This window comes from Pterocles gutturalis, unplaced genomic scaffold (assembly GCF_000699245.1).
Source record: "Pterocles gutturalis isolate BGI_N339 unplaced genomic scaffold, ASM69924v1 scaffold28091, whole genome shotgun sequence".
Classification (NCBI taxonomy): Eukaryota; Metazoa; Chordata; class Aves; order Pterocliformes; family Pteroclidae; genus Pterocles; species Pterocles gutturalis.
In genome coordinates this window covers 1,168-24,483 of record NW_010098734.1, presented here as the reverse complement: position 1 = coordinate 24,483, position 23,316 = coordinate 1,168, and the positions used below count along the sequence as shown (strand labels likewise).

Sequence of the window (23,316 nt, the reverse complement as noted above, 5' to 3'; positions counted from 1 at the left end):
TCCCCCCCCCCCCCCCCAAACCCTTTTTCTTTCTTTTTTTTCCCCCCCCCCCCCCTCTTATCTGAGACACCCATTCCTGCAGGTCCATGAATTTGTTTTTAAAAGGCAGTGGTTTGTCTTTTGCTGTTCATGCATGACTGTTGTGGGGGAGGACTTCTGAATATGGAAATTTTTACATCTTCAGTACCGGAATAATTCCTTCCTTCATGCTGACTTTCTGACATACTTTTAAACCTATTTTAAAGTTTTATGCTGCTCTGTATATGCTCTAAATAGTTGAGTCTTTTACAAGGCAAAGATAAAAAGGTGTTGTGTAGAGGTTCTTTTTGAAACTGTGGCAGTAAGTAATCTGAAATTCACATGTGCATACATGTATATAATTGCTTAGATGGAATTGCTGTGGTTTAGAAGCTTGAAATTTTAGAACATAATTTTTTAGGGCGGCTCTGCACTTCCACTTGGTTGCATTGTCTTACATAATTTACCCCAGCAGTTTTGATGGCTGCTTTTTGCACAGAAGAGTGCAAAAGAAGCCATAGTTACACAACTGAGGTCAAAACCAGGTCAGTTTGTCTGTGTATGTTCATTTACATACACAACTCCTACATTTACTAGGAGTGAGGATCTGAGAGTCCGGCAAAAATTAAGAGAGGTTTTTTCCTTTTTAACACTGAATCCCATTGCAGGTGTTTTATCCTTCTGTGCTGTGGGTCTCCTTCTATTGAAAACTAAAAAAAATAGCAAAAAAGCCCTACAGATTGCTAGCATTTAGTTAAGAACTTGAAAGTTAATAGTATAATTAGGAAAAAAAAAACAGGAAAGAAAGTACTTTTCTAGAGGTTTTGTTGCTGTTATTAGGTGGTCTCTGTTCTCGCAGTGTAATACCTACTTTATTCACTGTGTTGTAGATCTAAATGCTCATTGCCAATGTTCTTTGAAAACATTCTCCTTTGACAGGTTACAATTAGCAAAGCTGGATTTGGTATTATAAACAGGTTTTATAAAGGGAAAAGGAAGGGGCTGGAGAGGTTTTGAATTTCTTTGTGAATAGAGGAAAATTAGAAATGTGTCAGTGTGTTTATTAGAAGAGGTAGGTATGAATCAGGACAGAGGTTGCCTGCTAGAGAGAGACTATATCTTGGACAGGGCTATGACTGAAGGAGTGTCTTCTTCCCAAACATCTGTTGTTAATTCCCTGTTCAGAGCATGGCTTGCGCTTGGATGATACATCCCAGTGAGATGAAAAGAAAGTAGTGAGCCTCTATAAATCATGTAAATACAAAAATAAATTTATGCAAAATTATTTCATCCTAAACTGGCTGATCCCCTAAGTGCACAATCCAAGTTAGTTGGGCAGTTTCCTTTGGAAATCTTAAAAAATTGGGTCTTATTTTAAGTTGATCAAGGTTTAAGTATTTAGAAACAGTACTTTAATCTGTGATACTTTTTCATTCAAACTGCTGAATGCTTGTATTTATTTGTGTTTGAAATATTGTGACTAGTGTACTTTTGAGCAGAGATGAGATGCTAAGTATCCTCTGTCCCATAATTAAATTATGAGGAAGCATGAGGGCTAGGCATTCAACAATCTGGAATTGGATCTCTCTTTCTAACAATTTTAGCATTCTAACGTCCAGACTAGTTCACACAAAATGTCCTTACAGACTAGTAGACAGTAGGAATGGAAATCATACACAAAAGAGAGAGCAATGAAGAAGCTCAAGTAAGAGCTTTAAGCAAATTTCTCTTTATTGTAATTTTCCAGAGTATGAGGTTGTGTCAACTGAAAATGGAGCAAGTGATGGAGAAAAGGAGAAATCAATTATCACTACAAATCAAACCCATTCTACTGTGGAAAACCTAAAACCTGACACAAGGTAATTAAATAAAGTAATTTTCTAAGCTAATACAACTACTGTCAGCTGTCTGCCACTTCAAATGAAAATACATATGTATATAAGACTGAATTGGTTTTACTCCTGTTCTGATAGGAAAAAAGGTGTGCTTTGGTTTTCTTCTAAGTTAACAGATAAGACACATCTGAGGAATCTTTAAGAAATTTCCAAGAGTATATATGGTCTGGACAAACTGCAGAAGTGCCCTGTTATATCAGAAAGGTTAACAGTCAAATGTAAGAAAATGTACTGCTTTTTATCAAAAAATCTCTTGAATTTAGCAGATAAAGAAACAAGGTAAACATGAGAAATATAAACCTGATATGTGAGATCAAGGTTTGGATGTACAGTTGTCTCTCTCTGGGGTTTAAGGATGCTTGGCATAACTGACATAGATGATGTTCATTTAAATAGTGGAATGCAAGTTAGGCTACTGTACAAAGCTTGACCATTGCATTGCATGATGGAGAGGGAAGATAGATTTGTCCTGTATATGTAGTTCTCTTTCAGTGCCTTGAAACAGCTGGCAAATTAAAACTAGTCACTGAATTCCAGTTGCTTGCGTACATCTCGTGCAACGAGTCCAAATAAGCATCATTGTTCTTCCAAAAAAAAAAAATCTCATCAAAAATTATTCTTCTTTTTTTGTGGTAATATTCAGAGCAGGGAAGAATACCACTTGTCATGTGTTTGTGCTAATTATTGATTGCATCAGAAAGTTTATGAATGACACAATTTTTTTTCCCATAAGGGTCTCAATTTGGCTTTGGTAACTGGATTTTTCCATCTCATATAAACGGTCCTTTTCTATTTTAACCTTTAAATTTGTAACACTGCACAAAATTCTGCATAGAACCCATCTTGAACCTTTCCCATTAGGCAATATGTGGTTTAATCTGGCTTATTGTTTCTTAGCTCATGTACTTGTGACTAGCAGATCCTAGAAGGACAAATAAGGAAGTATTGCAGAAAGTGGAGAGGAAGGGAAGAGAATTGGAAAAGAAAGGCTAGGGGAAATTGTGATACCCAAAAAGAGCTTCTTTGAGAGACTCCAAAACACATAAGATGGGCTAGAATTCATATGTATTGCTTCAAGAATATCTCTGTTATTTCTTAGAGGCAAGTGGCTTGTGAAAGGGTGAACTACAGCTATGCTGTTCTGTCTTGTTACGAGGCAATTAGGATATGTTGGCAATACAACTGGAGACCAATCAGTTTCCTCAATCTCTTCCTCAATCAGTTGAGAAGGCTTAGAAGAGACAGTAAAACAATATATTTCTGGAGTCGCGACTGAAGAAAGGCAGTAGGTGCTGCCAAACTTGTCAGGTGATGCTGTTTGTGTTTTCATTTCAGTTCTACTTTGAGATAATACAGTTGCATCCTTGAAAAGAACCGTGTGTTATTAATGAGATTCTATTCCATTACACACTTGAACTTTTCATGTCACATATGGTGAGAGAAATAAGATGGATTTGGTTAAGTGTAGAAAAGACATGAAAGAAAAGTCAAGTCCTTCTTGCTGAGAGCAATGTCCAGATGGTAAAAAGAGGAAAGAAATTCTTTGTTCAGAGAGGAAGCAAGATGGAGGCAGGCAGACCCAGCTGGAACCACTGGAAAGGCCATAAGGAAGGCAGGGTCTATGCAGAAGCAGATAAGATGGGTTTTAACTTAAATTTGTAAGTCTGTTAATTCTGTGAGAGGACTTTGAGGTTTCAAGAGCAGACCAAAGACCACTGAGAGAAGCTGTCTTTTGGAGCATGGATTTTGTTACAAACTAGATATGAGATCAGTACTGATGGGTGGAGGCTGACTTAAGACATAAAGTGACAACTTTTCCCTGATGGGGTGGTGGCCCCTCAACCTCAAAAGGGAAAGACAGTGAAAGTCTGGATTCAGGAGGCCATCACCTGAAATTGAAAACTTTTTATATAATTTGCAGAAGTGCTCGTCCCTTGAATCCCACAGGATTTAAAGGATGTAAAGTCCTCAGTGTGGCTCTGTTTGATTAAACTCCCATTTCAAAATGGGAGCTTTCCTAATTTTGAGGATGCCTTAAGAGCTTTGTCAGAAGCACAAGAAATCTACTGTTAACCATTTGAATCCAGGCTTGTTGGCACACTAAATTAAGGGAAATTAAGACAGCTGGCATCACGTAGCAAGTATCAGTGTTGCAAGGAATGGCTTATGTCCACAGTAAAAGTCACCTGTCTGTCAGGAGCTGGTTGCTCACTACATTAACAAAATGGACCTGTTGACAAAACTGACTGAAAATAGGAGGAAGAGAGACAATGAAACAGCTCAATAAATTCACTATCAGAGTCCCTGAAATGTCTGCAAATTCATCAAGTAATACCTTAAGACTGGGAAGCAGACTTTTCCATAACTAGCCTTAAAGGAAAGAGCTGTAGAAGAGGTGAAGCTGGAAAATAAATTTGGAAGAGAAAAAGAAATCCCTCTTGCAGATGATCAACATTTACAAAACTACCAGCAAGTATATGGAAAGAGAGATGCTCAGTATCAGAAGGTGGATTAACTGGGGAAGAACCTCTTGGCCTTGAAACACTTTGGAGAAGATGACAAGTTGAATTTGAAAATCTATTTTTTTCCAGTTTTCCTGAAGCCATCAGTGAGGCTGTGTAAATCCCATATGCTGCTTTGAAGGTTCAGTGCATCTGGAGCTGAATAAAGTTCAGCTCAGATCTAAACCAGACAGACCTAAACAAAGACTTTGCAAAAGGAATAAAACTGTTTGTGAATGTGGTGTGTCAGCCTCCATGAGTAAATTTAAACCAAAAAGATCCTATAGCAGCAAGACAGTTGAAGCCTGTAATTCTCCAGATGGAGAATCTTGAGGAGCAGTACATGACAAAGGTGGTCTGCAGTAACATTGCCCAAGGTCTATCATGCTGTTGAGGTAAATCAGGTAGGATATGTTAGTGCCTGGCCCAGGAGCTAGAGAGTTAATCACCCACATCAAGCAGGAGGGAAGCAAGACAACTCCTCAGTGTGAAGGGGGCAGAACACGAAGCAGGGAAAGACTGGGTGCATCAGAGCCTGCCAGATCATGCTGTTTGTTTGCTTTTCTCTTTCACATTCTTCTTTCAAATAGGTTATACTGCTGCACCTCTGGGAAGCTCTGCAGTAAGCCAGACACCCGCCTTCCTTTGAGCTGGCCTTTTGACAAGACAGCTTTTAAAGATTAGGAGCTGATGGCCAGACTTTGAATATTTTAAGAAATTTGGACGGTATTAGGGAGGCATCAATGAGAGACTCTTACATTCTCTCACGAAAAATTGCATGTGTGACTGCAACTGTCAGTAAGTCCAAACATAGAAGTTAAATGCGAGACAAATTTCTCTGAATCAGAGGATTATCATGTAGTATTCCATGTGTGCATTTAGCTGACTGAAAAGTGACCAGATCCAGAAAAAAATGCACCGGATGAAAAATAAAAGGAGTTCTGACTTTCAGTTACAGTTATCACATATTTGGTTTTAACAGACTCATACCATGCTCCTATGGAAATGAAAATGGACTTTCATAGGCATGCAACAACTTGTGAGGGTTACTTCTAAACAAAGGAAGTTGTGCATATTATGGCAGTTTGTCATATCTCATTTGTCTTGTAATATATATGCCAGCCTTATGTGTCCTTGGGAACTTGATTGCAAGACATCTAAACTCTGAGATGTGAGTAAAATAGGGTTTTCAAAATGTCTAACTGTGAAGACATACATCCTTTAAATAAATGTGGAGCACTATCAGCTGCTTTCCAACACAACTGCTTGATCTAAAAAAAAAAAAATCTACAGGCTCCTGTACAATGTGGTTTTGTTGGAGCGCTAAGATCCCTAAGTTTTTTGCCCAAGAAGAGGCATATTGGATCCATGCCATTCTCTCACAATAAAGCGTGCCTGAGAGTTGACAACATCACATTCATTTAAAGGATTTTTCCTTATAGGATGAGTACGTTGGCCTCTTTTTCACCTGGAGAATTGCCAGATATGGTGCTTGCAGTATTTCACTATCACATCTTAGAAAACTTCTCATAGTTTAAGTAACCTGGAAAATTCAAATCTTGATATCCATTATTTGGTTGGTCAGAGTTCTTTAAACTGCTACCGTTCCTGGCTCTAAGCTGCTCTCTGGGTCCAATCTAGAATTCTGTTTAATGTCATCAGATATTGTGCTCTTGATTGTAAATTTTACCTGAAATCTCTCAAAGCATATAGTATGGTTATGCTGTGTGAGCTAGATAACTATATATAATACAGATAGTGAATTGGATATAACTGGTGCCTTTATTTTGTTTTATGAATGTCTTTTGCTTAAACATTTCTATTATAGATGTGCTTCTGTGATCTAATAATGATGTATACACAGCTGTTGATTACAACTTTGTACTGCAGTTAGCTTTGTTGCCCTTTAAATTATTTCCAAGAATTTTAGAGGAGATCCTAGTCACATTTCACTCAGTCCTCTTTTCAGTATCACACTTAAACACATAGCACATTTTCTGCAGTTTTGGCCATCTTTATTCTTCAATTACTCCTTCATTTGTAAAATGGGTAAAATAGCCAAATTCCATTCATCCTTCTTTCTGCCACTTAGTCTGAACCAAGTACTGAGCTACTGAGTTTTTACTCTGCTGTTCAGGTAGTGAGTGTCTGTCACTACTGTGCTTGTTGATCAACCCTGAGCAACCTAATGTAGCTTTTAAGTTGGCCCTGTCATGGAAAGGGACTGGACCAGATGACTTTCGCATGTCCCTTCCAACCTAAATTATTGTATGATTATATCTTAGGGGTAGTTTCTGATTTTGCAACTGCCAACTTTGCCCATTTTCTTTAATGTAGGCCGAGGTGGTTTTGTATGTTAATGCAAATGTCACTAATTGCTTAGCAAAGAAAATGAGAGGAAGGCATGTGCTAGTATGGACTAATGTTTCAATTTAATTTTTCATCCTCCACAGGGAAATTCTGCAATTTTTATACTGAGAAAACTGTCACAGGTTTTTTTTTTTTTTTTTGAGAAATGGATAATTTATTCTACCTTGAAAACTGTCAAAGCCAAACTACAAGACTGATCATTTTGGTCAAAGCAATTACAGCCTAGCTTCCAAGCAGTCATTTGAGAAGTGAGACCTGTAATATTCCCCCTAACTTGTCTCTGTGCTCTTTATCTATTCTTAGTTTTACATTAAAAACTGTGCTTAAAATAAAGTATTGCAGTAACTTATCCTGTGATACTAGTCAAGCAAGATCTTCCATGTGTGAGTCAAGATAAGGTCACTATCCACAATGTTCAGCATTTCCCTCCTTGAGGTGCTTGTTTGTAATAAAACCTGAGAGGCCTAAGATTTAAAGGGGCCTACTGTGGTTTTTGTTTTCTTCGTTCTCTCTCCTGGGTAGTCATGATGGTGCTCATCTGCATCTTTTCCTTTGTTAAAATTGGTTTCACTGACCTGCAGTATTTTCATGGGCTTTTCCTAGCCTAGACTATTAAATGCAGATGTTGTTATTTTTTTGCTTCCAAATCTACTTTCCCATTTCCAATGGAATTTTAGGATTTTTGGGGTTTTTTTTACTAGTTTTGGAGTTTTCTAACTCCTTAAAATTGATTTATTTATTTAAGTCTTTCAGTCATCTGATACAGTATCATTTGGACTTTTTCTGCAATTTCTGCAGGTTTCTCTGCCAAAATATGTAGTTCTTATTTCTGTATCACTGCTCTATCTTGACATATTTTTTTTAATTAGTTGTATATTTCCTCTTTCATTCTGTTGGTTTGTTTAAGGGCAATTAAGTTCATAGAACATAGCACTGGTGTCCAGGAAACTTTGCAGCACTGATTTCTATACAAGCTTTCAGAAAAGAGTCTGAATATTGTTCAAAACATTTCTCATGCATGTTTGTGTTGGCAGCAATTGGAAGGTAATAAAAAATATTAAGACTGAAGTCAGAGATGTGCCAAACAGCTCTGGGGAAATTCAGGTAGCCATTAAAGTAGAGGATGTGTCCCACCAGCCTGCTGGTGTAGATTTTTAATAGAAGAAAAATATTAAGAAGAAACAAAAAACTTACGATGCTTGCATTGCACAGCTTTGTAAAAATTCCCTGTAGATACCGATCCTTTGTCTGGTTAAGTAGTTTGGTGATTTCAAATATAATTTTATCATTTTAAAATACATTTTGAGTGGTCTCTTTTGGACTTTTGGGTTCGATTGTGTCCCAAGGCAAAGTATATTTTCAGCCATGAAGTCTCTTGAGGAACACAAATAACAGGAAATGCTGGGGGGGGGAGCCAACAACCAGAACCCAGAAAACAAATCTAAGGCCTCCAAAAACCCAACCATCCAACCAATCAAAATTGTAAATTAAACTTGAAATGTGTAGGACATATGCATGTACCAAACTGTTTTTATAATGCATGTAGATTATTTTCTTCAAAAAAGGTTTTTTTCATTATGTCTTACAAAAGGCATGAAACAAAAAAAGAGAATGTTACTATAATTTACTTAAAGTCCATACAAAGTAAGTCTTCAATCTCTACTGAATAAGCTTTTAGTGCACTTACACACAGTAATTCAGACCTGCCTGCTCATGCTGTCCTTACCATTATCTAGTATTGTTTTGTGTTGCAGTTAGCAACGAAAATGTGCTAATCACACACAAGGAAAAAAAAAATATATTGATGCAGAGGGGCTAGCGTCTGCTAACAGCAAGGGTCAAGAAATGAGAACTACAGTGAAAGTTACAATGCAGAAAAATGCAGAAAGTGGCAGAAAAATGCTAGCGTTTTTTTGTACCCTTTTTTACAAAAATAACAGATTTTTGTACTAAATTGCTGTTGATGTCAGGCTTCATGGGTAAGCATTTCCTATTTCTCTCATCCTTCTTCCAACTCGATTAGGAGAAAGACACCTCAAACAAGCCCAGCACTTCAAAAAATTTCTTTCTTTCTTTCATTTTTCATTCCCTGTTCATAAACCCAGTTTTATTTGCTATATCTGATCACACTGCTATCCAAGCACACTGCAGAGACAGAGAAGCTCTACACATTGAGACAGTCATGCATGATTGTCACCTAACCACCAGCAGCTCCCCAGAAATTGACCTCAAGTCCCAGGACTGTACTCAGCTGCTCCAGTCATCCTACTATGGTGAAAATCTCTCTTCACCTATTTTCAGTTCTGCAATCTTCAATCTTCTCCTTTTGCATGATTTGAAAAACGCAGGAGCATCTATGTTTGCCAAAGTTCCATGTGGAATAGCGATTTCCTATGGTGGAAAAATATGCTCTGCACAGTAATTACTGTAAGCCAAGTCCATTTAACCTGCACAAGGACTTTTATTGTCTTATGCAGTTTGAGACCATTTGGGAGGCCTAGTCTCTGAAGGTTGTAGGATAGCAGTCTTACAGATGTTAGAGGTGTGACACACGTTAGATTGCTGCATATATTGGGTAGCAGCATTTTGGCATCATAAGCACACAGATACAAAGAAGCAATATAGACTTGGGTTTCTCATCAATAAGTTTAGCTAACAGGTAGACATGGGATAATCATTATATAGCTTTCCTATTTCCCTTCATTAAATTTTCCTGTGTACTTCCTTGAACCTCTAAGCATTTTCCCCCTCACTTGTGGCTGTATAGAAGTCCATTAGATTGCAGCAAATACCCTTTTCTCACCATTTTATTTTTATTTTTCAAATCTCTCACCTGACACACAAAAAGGAAAACTTTAAGTGGTTTTCTATGAAGAGAGCCACACTGTGGCTTTAAAATTACAATTAGATCTGTAAACTCTATAAAATTGTGAGCTCACTCTAACTTTTCCTTTCTCCCTCTTTCAGTTTTCAGTCAACTAGTTACTTCTACTTCTCTTTATCTCCAAAACTGCTTGTTTGTTGTTCTTGTACTGTTGCAGCTACTGCTGTTGTTTCAGGATTGAATTTGGCAGAGGAAAGGAGCCTGTGATGCTTGGACACGTGTGAAAATACCTCCCACAAAACTGTAGAATTGTATATATTTTAGTTTAAAAAAATGTTCTTTATTAATAAGACCTCCCCTAATTGACTAAGCTAAACTTTAGACATTTCTTAATTGCTTTCCTTTTTGGCAATTTTGTTTATATGTTTACATGAGCTGAAATCTCTGTGTGTGGATTTTAGTTCTTTGTTTCAATCTTGCCATAATTTTCCCAATTGTGGTTTGATCTTTTGCAGAGATCCTAGTGGTCCCTAGACCACAATTTGAAAAACACTGCTTGGAAAATATTTAGTCTTCAGTTATTGTTTTGGTCTTTTTATGGAGTTAGAGAATTGATGGCTCCAATTTCATCGACTTAAGTTTTTTGTGAAAAGGACTGTTTCCTGTGAAGAATGTTGCCTGATGCAACTCAAAATAGGGCATATCAGCTCTTGAGGACAATAGATTTGTTCAAAGAATCATCAAAATACTTACATTTGTTTCAAAATCCTCCACTGTCTTGTCCAGCCTGTGATGTTCTGCCTGACAGAGGCATGTAAATCCAGATTGCAAAATCTGTGAAACCTTACATATTCAGGTGAGTTCCAAATATGCTGACTGTAGATTTTTAGTTCACACTTGCCCGTGTCATTACCTTCCAACTCCCTGCGGCTGCCCAGTCCAGCTCCATAAGAGCATTTCACCTGCACAGTTTTTGTCCTTGCCTTGAAGCCAGTCCTATGGAATCAAAAAACTCTAGGTCAGGAATCCTAGGCACTGCTCTTCATGTTTGCCTTTTGATTTCGTACAAAGGGACATAAACAGATTATTATCATCCAGAAGGTCAAACTATAAACTCCCAGTAAAGCAGTAGAACATGCCACTTTGAGCTATCAATGATCAATATTACAATAAAAGCTCTAGATAAGGTATTCCTCCTGTGAATTAAGCAGGAAAACTTCTTTGTAGTCTTTTATCTCTAAGCGTGCATTAATTTGTATATCATTTTCTAAAATGTATTTTCTAGCTATTACTTTAAAATACCCAATGAATTAGCAAATCTTCATTTACGCTTCAGTGACTCTTCAGAAGGAATCTCTAACTGCTCTGCTACAGTTTTCTGGGTAATGACCTTTCCTGCTAGATGAGACTACTTCTTGACCAAAAAAGTTACTGTACCACATGGCCAATGTGAATATTAACTGCTCAGAAACAATTTTAAAAGCATGCATTTGTTTAAATAATTTGAAGTAGATAACAAAGGTTTTTGTGACCAGAACTTATTATTAAATTTATTAATTTAATGTCTCCCTGCTACAGTAGGGTAATATGAGTTGCTGAAAATGGTCTTGCAGCATATTGGAATAAATGTTAAGATTACTCCAAATAGACTTTTTAAAACTCAAAATGAGCCCATGTTTCACGTAGAAATGTCCACGAATTATTCATAATGCATCTGTTCAGCATACCAATCTTCATAAGTATTTCCCTTAAAAAAGAAAAGAAAACCCTAGAAATAAAGGTAATTGCTTATGTAAGCAATTTCAAAGTTAAATATTGTCTTAGAAGTACTGTGGATGGAAAACAGTTGCTTGGTACTGCATGATTAGTCCACTGAGGTTAATTAGCGAGCTGTTCAGGTTTTGCAGGAGCCAAGAAGCAACAAGAGGTAATCCAAAATCTGGATTGGATTATTCTGTCTCTTGTAGGGATGTGCAAATGGAGTTTACAAATTTCCAACCATGCAGGGTGGCATGGGTTTTTTCTTTAGAAAATTGCTCTTTGGAAACAATTTCAGCAATATATTACAATGCTGTTATAGCCATGAGCTACCAAGTTATCATTGGTAAGTGATCCTTCACAAGTCACGAGCTGGATGTTTAATTGCCCACTTCTGGGATTCTCATTTTGCTCTGTGTTTAGTCTCAAAATGAGGGCCCATTTTCCAGGCTTGCAGTTCTTTTGACTTGTGCCCTATGGATCTCTCTCGCTGATGAAAAAAGATCCTCTGTTAAGAGAGATTCACCATGAATCACTCAAAGCATATGAAAAGTCTCTCTGTAGGTGGCATGCATGGGACAGATTCTTGCTTATAGCTCATGGGGAAACATGAAGAGGGTGCTGTTGACTGGGTGTATATATGCTGCTCCTCAGGGTGCTGGGGCATGGAGGGTGTGCAGGTCCTACAGGGAGGCACTGAGCCCTTGCTGAGCAGTGAAATTCCCAGGTGCTGCTAGCCTGCAGCCAGGAGAGCTGAGAAGTGGTTTGCTGGGATAGTGCGTGCTGGGAGGAAGGAAATACAGAGTCTGTTCCTAGCTCTGCCCTTGATGTAAGATCTTAGTTGTGTCCCAGTGTTCACCCTTGTAACTCGCCTGCCTCATTTGTCTTCTGTGTAATGTTTTTAGATTTGCAACTGTCTGTCAATAGCTGTTTACCTAGAGCTTTTAACTGAAAGTGTAAGTTTCAGCTGAGCTGCAGAGTTGCCTGTCCTTCACTGTTAATCAAGTATTGATGGGTAGGAGAGCCTTAAGCAGAGGAGTCTGGTTTGGATTTTTTTTCTTCAGACTTGTTCTGTTTTCATAGCCCTGTGTTTGGTTCCCAACACATCTGTGATGAAAAGAGATCATGAGAACTACAGTACAAACTGGTGTTGTGTGACATTGCTATGAAAAGAAAAGAAAGAGATGCTGCACAATCTCTTTTCAGTACTTCATATATTTACTATTAGCATATATGCAAACAATTGGATCTTTGCTTTGGCTGAGCTTGTGTCCTGGAAGACATGCCCTGTATTTCACCACTGGCCCTGTCTGTCAGTGTTGGTGGGCCTGGGAGGCATTGGATCGGAGGTTTGTGTTCTTATGAATGAGAAATGTGCAAATAAATAGCAATGTGCTTTACTCATCTCTGCCTATCAGATTGCTTCTGATCTCACCCGAGCTGCTCCCTTTGCCAGAACCGAAACTGCATATGTGAGAGGAGACCAACCTAAACCAGCGGTGCATTAAATCAGACACTAATAGTATGTGTGCAAAAAAAAATTATCAAGAGGACTGGTAAATTATGTGTTCAGAGAGGCATTATACAGTTAGGACAAAGAATGTCTCAGTGTTTTCAGAGCAAGAAATTAGGCCTTTTTGTTCTTCTCCAGGAGAAAAGTAGCACCAAGGTGTGTGTTGGCAGTTTGCTTGCTCCACACGCTGAAAGAATGCTTGGTTTGCAAAATTTTCGTTTCTTCTGCTTTATTCCCCAGTTACGAATTCCACGTGAAACCTAGAAACCCTCTTGGTGAAGGTCCAAGTAGCAATGTTGTGGCATTCAATACTGAATCAGGTAAGAACTTCCAAAGGTCCAACCATCATTTACAGTTGCTGTAGTATCCGTGTTTGTGGGATATGTGAAAGGCTGCCTTGCTCCATTTGGCACATTTGGTCTTGCTCTTTACTGTCCCCGGACTGGCTTTTTACTACTGAGTATGTTAACAGTAACGCACGGAAGGTCAGCCTGAGATCAGGGCTATACGGTGTGAGGATGTAAGATGGCCAGACTGCAGAAGAAAAAGCCAGGAGAGTTTGTCTGGTGTTCATTAGAAGAAACTAACTTTATCCTTAGAGAAGGCTCAGTCATTTAAGATGAATATTCCTGACCTTTTGTATCTATCTGACTCATTAATGACTTCTGGATGGGCAACATAAGGCTTTGGGCTGGTCTGTTTATAGGCACTTTTGCTACCTGTTCAAGAAGGCTGATGTATAATAGTCACGTCTTTTGGCTGAAATAAAGATTGAGAAATAGCAGTTGGGCAAAATCAATGTCCCACTATGCCCTGTTCCGTCCTGTTTACTCTCCTGCAAAACTGTTGAAGAGGTGTATACAGGTCTGTTTTGACCATTGGTTGGTTCCCAAGTCAAGTCCTATCTGACTCAGAGGTGAGAATCGGAGAGTGCCTTTGCTTTCCCTGTTGCAGTTCCCCATGGGGCTAACTACAGTTGACTTTATGCAAGCAAGATACCTTTATTGCTTGATAGTAGTTAAGAACCGTATAAAACACAAAATGGATTTAGCCTTTTCTTAAAGGACTTTCTGAATCTGTGTTTTGAGACAGGTGTAATAATATAGTAGTCCTCATCTAGTGCTGTCACTAATGGATGAGAGTTTTGTCTGAGCAAAGGATTAGTCAGGGAGGAGTTCAGACTACGCCACTCATTTAAAAACTGTGAATACACTCTTTGTAATCCTAGATTGTTAAAACTGAAAAAATGTTTATGCCAAGTGCAGTTTTCATGAATTACAAGGCTTATGTTCTGTCTCCTATTTAGCTTGGACAAATTAAGCAGTCAGTTTTATTTTTTCTTAATTGCACACATCCGTTTCTCACTTTTGGGCTTTCATAGCCAAGTTTTGTGTGGCAAGTATTACAGAGAGGTCCTTTTTAGTATTTAAGTTTTGAATTGATATTTTTAAAAAGATGTGGCAGAATTGTTTTTTGCTGGTAAATTACACGTTTAAACTCTTGTTTTTACTAGAACTGTGACTGGTATTGTCCCATAAGTAAAATTTTTAAAAGCTCATTATTACTGTAGTTTCACATAAGGAATTTATTTCTTTTAATTTAATTTAATACAAAAGTGAACTTTGCTTCCAAAACTCTTTCTGTTTCACAAATTACAGCTTATGTCAGCTGTAGAAAAATCACATACCAATGTTTTTCTATTGAAATATTGTGAAAGTTAATTTTACAGTGCGTGACTGAATGTTTGTTTTCTTTCCCCAGCGGACCCAAGAGTGAGCGAGCCAATTTCAAGTAAGCCTTTTATGTATAGTATAGTGTCTTCCAATCAAGATTTTTTTCAGAAATGAGATAGCATAATTTTATGAGGGGGGGTGGCTGTACTGCCCAGTTAAATGAGTTATGGAATCAAACCGCATTCCCACATGATTTCACTCCTTCCACCCACACCCCTGCTAAGGAATTCATGCCAGGCTGCTTGTTTACCTGAGCGGAACGCAATCAACGTGACGTGGTGCTCCCATGGCAGCTGGGGTGGCTTCAAACCAATGTACACAAATGAGCCAAGGACAGCCTCATATTTTCTCAGCCTTGTCATTAAAGCAAAACAAAGCTCTGTAAAATGAATAAGCTACTTCATACTTTTTAAGTAAGTCAACACAGCACAACTCAGATGATACTATTTATCTGCCATCATGTTTTAGAAAAATTTTCTGCTTCTGAAAGCTTGATACAGCTCTGCTTTAGGCCACTCAGAAGACTCTTGCTGTATTTGGTAGGAGGTGGCCTGAGCTTTTGAAAAACAGCTGAGATCACTCAAGTGAATTGGGCTGCTTTTTGCATTTGTAATGGACATCACTTTGACAAATGCTGAGACACCATTTCTTTGCACATAATTCATGACCCTTAATTTTTAAGTGTATTTTCTTTAAATTACAGTTTGCTGCAAGTTGACTGTCCTGGCTTGAACCCACTGAAAAACAGTGACTGTAGCACACACTTTGGAAATGAGAGTTTTGACAATGCACAGACATTGTTCCGACAGCAAGGTCCTAGAATGAGTTTATTCTAAACTGGCACCACACACAGAGAGCAGAAGCAGTTTACTGCATTAATCGTACCTGCACCCTTTGGTACTTCCCTGAAATATCTTTCATGTTCAAAATGCAGGTGACTGGTGCCGTGGTGCATTCTGCCCCATCAAGGTTTCCAGTTCTATTTATTTGGATACATTTGTTGTACATAGTTTTCTATGCAGCATCATACTTCAGCCTCCTTCTTTCTCTCCTGCAGTGGGAAAGGATGCTATCTGGACTGAAATCCCATTCAATTCAGACAGCTATTCAGAATGCAAAGGGAAACAATACGTGAAGAGAACTTGGTATAAGAAGTTCGTAGGTGTGCAGCTATGTAATTCTTTGAGATACCAGATATACCTCAGTGATTCACTTACAGGTAAGAGACAGTCAAGTCCATGTTGTCCACATTCTACACTCCTTAAAGATATCGTGGTTCCAGAACTAAGAGGTTTAATAAGATGGGTTCTGCTGAAGTGTGGTCAGGTATGCTTAATCTAGTCCATAGACAGATTAATCATAAAGATATATCTGCTTATGCTCAGTAATCACTGATGCGCTGAATTTTCAGACTCAAGAGTCATTGTTCTGTGGTGACCACCTGATTTGCAGTACCTGTTAGCATCCCAGGAGTTATACAAAATATTAATAAAGACCAGGTCTCTACCAGTCACTAGTATATATTGCAAAGGTGCCAAATTTGTAGTTGAAGGGTATCCTGGGATTGTTCTTAGTTAGAGGATTAGGACCTAATTGTAGACCAAGGTTAGACTCAATCATTCCCATCCTATTTGGTAAACATCTGGTTATTTCATTACTGTGAGGCTCATAAATACATGGTTTCAACACTAGTCAACAGATTTTACTCGACTGCTTTGACATTTTTGTTTTCTTTTCACATTCCCCATTTTTGTTTATAACGTCTTCCCCCCCACACCTTTTTTTTTCTTATTATAAGAAAAATATGGTTTATTACTTAACAGCAGCCTTCTGGCCTTCTCAAGATTTGTTCAGTATCTTAAGGCCAGTAGAGTGTGATGTATTTAAGACCCGAATCAAGTGGCATATGCTGTGTGTAAGCTGAGGAAAAACAGCCTGTAAACAGTGGTTTTCAGTTAATTGATATTTAGGCAGAACGTTGTGCCTCATAACCCAAAGGTACCCCATCTCAGAGCTCAGCACCTCACAGGAGCAGGGCTCTGGTGTCTGTATGTAGGAACATGGAGAGAAAAGAGCAGGAGAGTGCAGGGCAGCCCATGCTGATGTAATTTAAGCTGCCTGGCCTTGCACCCAGTACCATTCTCCCATGAACAGACAAGGAAGGAAAGCGCTGTCGTTAGTAGTAAGTACAATACCTCATACGTAAATAATATCTTGGCAATTATGTGAATAAAAAAGGGTGTTTTGAACAGAGGTATCATTCATTCAGCTGTTGCTGTACTAACCAGTTGTGATCAAATGTCAAACGCTGGTAATGAGGCATAGGGTATCACGAAAGCAGCCAGCAGAGGAAATAGCAGTGCTAATCTAGCAGGACTAGACTTCAGCCCTAAATCAAGTGAATTAACAATGCACTGAAAGCTACTTCAAACTTAGAAGAATAGTTTAATATATCATGACCCCATTTTCCTATTTTCATTAGATTGTTTTTGTTCTTGCTGGAACGGTGGTGAGTTAACTTGCTTGGAGAAAGACGATGGTAGCCACGTTGCATTCATTATACTTGCTAAGCCTGGTTCTTGCCCTCGAATTCTTATAACCGGTGCCAGCTGTCACAATATTTGAAAGAAATATTTCTCTAGAAGGAAAGCTGCCTTCCCCCTGTTTCCTAAGAGAGACTGTCATGGCACAGGCCTCTATATGTGAGTGAGGTTTCCAATTTGAAGCCAAACTCTGTTCTGGTGTGTTTCACTGTCACACCGTGCCTCATCATGCCCCTGAAACCAGCGGAAGGGTATGTGCCAGCGCCAGCCAGTTGGACAATGTGTGCTGGTAGGGAAGGGCTGTGCTGAGGTCTGAGTTCCACTGTACACTGAAAATATCTTCCAAAGCTTTGCTGTTTTCAGCAGCATAATGATCTTGAAATCTGGGTGCATTTTACAAATGCTCTTGTATGAGGCAGTCAACAACCATATCTTTGTGTGCTGGTTTTTAGCAGGAATTTTTAGTTCTAGTGTTGCAGAATTCACAATGTATAAAACAAAGATGGTATCTAATTTTCTTAAGACCACCCATTTTCTTAAGACCACCCAGTACACTGGAAAAAAAAAAAAAATTTGCTTTATGCTAGAATTTCTATCCCCAAAGAGAAAGATTAATCTAGTCATTTTTTAGGTAAATGTTTTTAAGTGTGTTCCTTTACTCTGGAAAGAACTGGGCAGTAAGAATTTAATAGTTGCTGAGAATGCTGCTAATTTATGTATAGCGATTGTTTGAATTATGCATAGGTTATACTGTGGGTCAAACAAGAATGTGTGTATCTGAAAGTTACTGTTCTTGTGTTAGCCATAAAAATATCTGGTTTATTCTGTCTCTCATGAAGAAAAACTGATCTACATTACACATGCCAGGACTGTTCTATAAACCAGCATCCGCTGCTGACCTCATTTAACAGTCCTCCAGAGCAGTTGCTGTAGGCATTCCAGAAAAGCAGGCCACCTAAAAAAAAGCATTTATTGAGGGAAGAAAAAAAAAAATTCTAAGTGTGACCTTCAACAGCCATGGAAAAAAAAAAAGCTGTTTTGGGCAGCCTGAATGTTCTTAATTTCAGACCAAAAAATTGCTGAGAGGAACTCCCTCTGACCAGTTCTCCTATGGAAAAAAACATGCCTGCGGCCAAAACTAGATAGTAATAAATAATTTTCTAAAGCTAGAGCAGAACTGCATGCACAGAGACTGGAGGTGAGAATTTTTGGCAAGAGATTGATCAGATCACAAAAATATGAGAAAGGGAGAGTGTATTGGTAGGCTGCTCTTTTATTAATTGCACTTTGGGGAGCAGTATTAGCAGCCACCTCACCACTTCTCAAACGGCCACATTGGCACAGATTCAAGGCTACAGGACACCAACATCTAATGAGTAACTGGACTTTCTGCTTAGCTTATACCTGAGTACTGAGCCTATTTCTGAATGCTCTCACCTTTCTTTTCAACCTCACAACCAAAGTCTGAACGTATTAACAAGTGCAATAAAGGAGTTTAGAAAAAAACAGTAAGTTTATCTGAAATGTTTCCTGACAAGGCCTCAGAAGAGAAGGTAGCGTGCTTTTCTCCATCTTCTGAACTGAATTCCACTAATGTCTTGCAAATAAAATCAGTAAGTAAAAACATCTCTCTGTCAAAATTCCTTCACTGTGAGTCCTCTCGTTAACAGGATAAGCACAGCCCGTAACGTCAGCCCACACTGCATGGGGCGCTTGAGACCTTGTTTTCTACTCAGTTGCAGTCAAGTGTCCCATTAAGTGATCCTGCAAATAAATACACGGGCACACTTCATGCTCTGGATAAGCAGTTACTATACCGAGGTCATCTCTTTGTTAAAGGATATCACTTGCACATACGTGTTGTAAAAATATGATAATTTATAAAACAGGCCTTGGCTATGTTATGAGGTGGTCTATTAAAACATCTTTGAAGTTACTGGGGGCTTCCTGACGTGGAACCAAACCTGCCTTCCCTTCAAATCACCAGCAAAACTTATCTCATTTTTGATATGATAAGGATGAGGTTCGACGTAATAACAGAATTTCACTTACTGTATGAAATGTTAGGAGGGGAAAAATACATTCAGGCATAGATTTTGGCCAGGAAGAGGTTACTTTTGTCTATAGCCATGAGCAGTGTATTTGGAGTATGCACACAATGTTCAAATTACAGCTACAGATCCTTAGAGGAAAAGAATCGTAGTGTTCACCTTGGCTTCTCCACAGAACGAAGAGCACAGCCCATCGCCTCTGGTGGTTTTTGGAAATAGCCCTCACCTCACTGGATATGGATTTTCTTTCAGGAAAATTTTATAACATAGGAGACCAGAGGGGCCATGGAGAAGATCACTGCCAATTTGTAGACTCATTCTTAGATGGAAGGACAGGACAGCAAGAAGACCTACCAGTCAAAGATGGTAATTCCTTATGCCTGTCTCAGTAGCAAATCTTGGCAATGCCTTTGTGTGTTTCTTTTTCCTGCCAGTGGATTTAGTACCCTCTGCTGGGGTGGGCAATGGAAAGGGACTGCTGGCTTTGCAGGCAGAAGAGACTCAAGAAGTTTTTGAGGATGACTTATTAAAAAGGAGGTTATGACTCGGGTTCTGTTACGTAGTCAACAGCCCCTCTTCTGTTTAAAACATTCCAACACATTATTCACAGTTGGTATTACATATTTAAACCCAACCACAAATTTGAGTTTGCAGAGAGGCATGAAGTGTTATATGGTCAAACTAGCAAGGTTGATTTAAAGGGCAGTAAATCATCAGTTGGGCATTAAATGGCTTTGTTTAGTGCTAATAAGAAACTAAAAAGTTATTACTGGAAAATATAATTCACACTGCAGTAATTCTGTGTGCACTAATTTGAACCGGGTGCCTGGAATTCCAGTCTGGTCTAAGCGGGCATGGGACTGGGTGTCCCAAATGCAGCTGTGACCTGCCTGGCTATTTTTCACATGCTGCTGAGGCTCAAGCAGAAGAAGATTTTACTTCTGTCAGCTGAGCTCCTGCCTTGCTTGTATGTAGGAGTGCCAGTGTGAGGTATTCCATTCCCGTGTGGGGTAAGAACACGGGCTGTATTGATACAAGCATGCATGCTGACTGTGTCATGGAATATTTTACTGAGAAAAATATCAAAACAGTTTTCAGTACAATATTGACCATTGTATGTTGACCAGCATGTTGACCTGTCTGTAGAGCTTCATTTATAAAACACCTAACAAAATTACAGAAACACATCGCAGTGAGTGAGTGGGGGTGATTGAAGTGCCTAAATCTTTCACAGGTTTTCCAAAAACTGAGTACATGAATGATCTAAAAGGCATTTTCTTATGTGGTTTTTCTTTTTTAAAAGAGGGCTATGTTTTCAGTGTTGCCCATTTATAAAGGTATTTTATTTATATAAGGGATTATCTGAATCCGATTTGGTGTTGCCAGGACAGCAGACCTCTCGGTTGTATCAGATACACTTTTTAAAAATGATTTTATAAATTTAAAAAAAAAAACAAAAAAACCAAAAAAAACAAAACCGAAACCTACATAAAAATCTCACTACCCCAGCTTAGAAGACATTAAAAATCAGTTTGTTTTCAGCAACTGGATTTAATTGATTCATGAGCTACATTCATTTTTAGAAAAAAAAAAAAAACACACCACCAAAAAAAGCCCCCACCTTTTCTGTAGCTTGTATTCCTAGAAAATGAACTGAACAGAGGAAAGGACAGATTGGCCGTTGCTGCTCAGTTCCTCCCTGACTGTGGCAAGATTAACTCTGTCCAGACCAGAATTAACTATGTATATTTGAGCTGAATGCAGGGAGGGCAGCATGACTGCTGATATGTATTAGTTGTAGAACAGTATATTGTGTGTCTGTCTGTGCACACATGCATGCTTTAGCCACACATACATTTCTGTTGAGCGGGTTGGATTCAGCACTGATTGCTCAGTTTAATTTTTAACGTTAATTGCTTGAATGGGAAGCATGTTTGTGGTCATAGAAAACAGGCTGAAAGCAGGAGGTATGGTCTTCTGCTTGGGGCTGGGGAGACAGTGTGAAATATTCCCAAACATCAATTTTTACTTCAGTTCTCAAGAGTGTTAAGGCTACTGCAGCGGGTACCCTTTAGTCATTGTAACTTTGCAAGGAGCAACCTCCTGGTTAGGCAAGAGCCCAGCAGCACCCAGAGGAGGGGCAGGAGGGGACACCAGCCTTGCCCTGCCAGCACCATCCATGGATGGGTGCTCAGAGCAGAAGTCTCAAGGGAAGGCTTCATCCCTTCTCCTCTGGGCCACAGCTATGCCAAGCACTTCAGCTTTTGTCTGGGTGGGGTGGACAAACGCCAGCAGTTTCAGAGTGCTCATTGATGAAGGGGCAGCAAACAGACCTGGTTGTGGCAGATGGGTTAACAGCTGAGGGACTAGCTTAGCCATTAACTGAATGGTATACAAACTTCACAGGGAAATCAAAGGAAGGTACTGTCTGAGGGCTTCATGCAAACAATACTTTGTTCTCTGTTCCAGGATATTTCAGGGCAGTTCGCCAGGAACCTGTCAAATTTGGAAAAATAGGTGGAGAGACTCAAATTAACTATGTTCGCTGGTACGAGTGTGGAACATCAATACCTGGGAAATGGTAGATGTGACGTGAAGTTGGTGAAAAGGCCCGGCACTTACTGCCCCTGCTCGACTGCCCAGTGCAGGCTTAAAGATGGAAATGTTTATGGTATGCCTGGCACTTAAATATTTAAGTTTGCTGATGTGCAAGGGTTTATACAAGTCTAATGCCAATACTGCATTAATTGTGTAATAGCATAGGCTGCTTACTGTAGTTATCCAGTTTTACAAATTTGTGCTTAGGTTACAAAAAAAAAAAAAAAAAATCCCAGACAGGCTAGGGACATGTTGTAGGATAACGTATAGGGAAGCTGGCTCCCTATTCTTGAGGTACGGTTTATATGGTATTTTAAAAGATATGGTGTGTATATTATTTATCACAATGTTGTAATAAATGTTTGAGGCACAGTTATGGCAGAGTTGGTCATGGAATGCAATGCGCATTAGTTTTTAAGTATTCACTGGTCTTCTTACAACATAAGTGCCACAAGCTACCTGTCGAGACAGATCTGTCATGTCTCCCCAGTCATAAATTATAGAAGAGACCCTACAAGTTTTAATATCCTGCAAGCAGTAAACTTGAAGCGCTTTCTCCTTAGATGTACAAACAGTTTATACTCCTGCCAAAATGCTGAGGTAGGTTGCTGTTATGTGCAGCTTTAAATAATCATGTCAGTGTTTTTTTTTCTCCATGATTGTTTTCAAAAGCTTCACCTCCAGCAAAAGTTTATGTTCAGCCTATTGCTAGGGAGTTAAGAGCTGCTGCCCATGAGCTTGGCAGTGGCTGGTTGGTGGGTTTGGTTTCCTCTAATTAAAGCGGACAGGTGCACATGTATATGGAATAAAAAAAATGAAACTGGCTTCCATGGCTGGGGCTTTTCCTGAAAATGTAGTTTTCAAAGACTGACTAGTTCAAAAGCCAAAGGCAAGTAAAGTGCAAGGGGACTTGAAAAGATAAGTGAAACAGGGAAAAAATAAGCTAGTTCTAACAGCATAATCAGGTTTATTTTATTTAAAAAAAAAAAAAGTGGTTTAAAACATTGTTCATTTGGGACAAAGGGGAAATTGTGATAACTGAACTTTAGAACTGCTTTACAGTAATTTTGTTTAAAACCTCTCCCAAAGCTACCTGTTGTATTGCTTGAACATTTATGAACTAAATAAAGAGATGTAGGTTTTTTTAAAGGTGTTATTCATTACATTACTAATGTATTGAAAAAATACAAACAGGAACACCCATATATATATATAGTAGAAATAGTCATTTATAGAAAATACCTTATAAAGTACATTGCAGGTACACTGTACTCCTAATAAAATATTTTTTAATCAAATGTCTTTCTTATTGTCTTATGTGAAAACAAATACTAGTTTCTGTGGCAAACACTATCCTTTCAGAAGCACTTTATTCTGAAACAGGCACATGTTAAATGGTGTGATGAACACCTGACGTGTTAGGTGTGACAGGAGCACAAACAGGAGCAGGTACAGCTCCCAGGACAGCACAGCTGATGTGGGAGCAGCAGTATTTGAGGATGCTGAAGGTAG

At 38.8% G+C, this 23,316-nt stretch overlaps 1 protein-coding gene across 1 annotated transcript in view; it reads left to right on the top strand.

Annotated features, from left to right (window-relative positions):
• Positions 1–22,163, top strand: part of ABI3BP (ABI family, member 3 (NESH) binding protein) — a 34,794-nt gene extending 12,631 nt beyond the window's left edge. Inside the window, exons 6-11 of the mRNA XM_010073918.1 lie at positions 1,766–1,877; positions 13,120–13,199; positions 14,641–14,670; positions 15,670–15,831; positions 19,459–19,572; positions 21,676–22,163. Coding sequence (XP_010072220.1) covers positions 1,766–1,877; positions 13,120–13,199; positions 14,641–14,670; positions 15,670–15,831; positions 19,459–19,572; positions 21,676–21,791 — 614 coding nt within the window. The 3' untranslated portion in view covers positions 21,792–22,163. The remainder of the gene's footprint in view (positions 1–1,765; positions 1,878–13,119; positions 13,200–14,640; positions 14,671–15,669; positions 15,832–19,458; positions 19,573–21,675) is intronic.
• Positions 22,164–23,316: the final 1,153 nt, after the last annotated feature.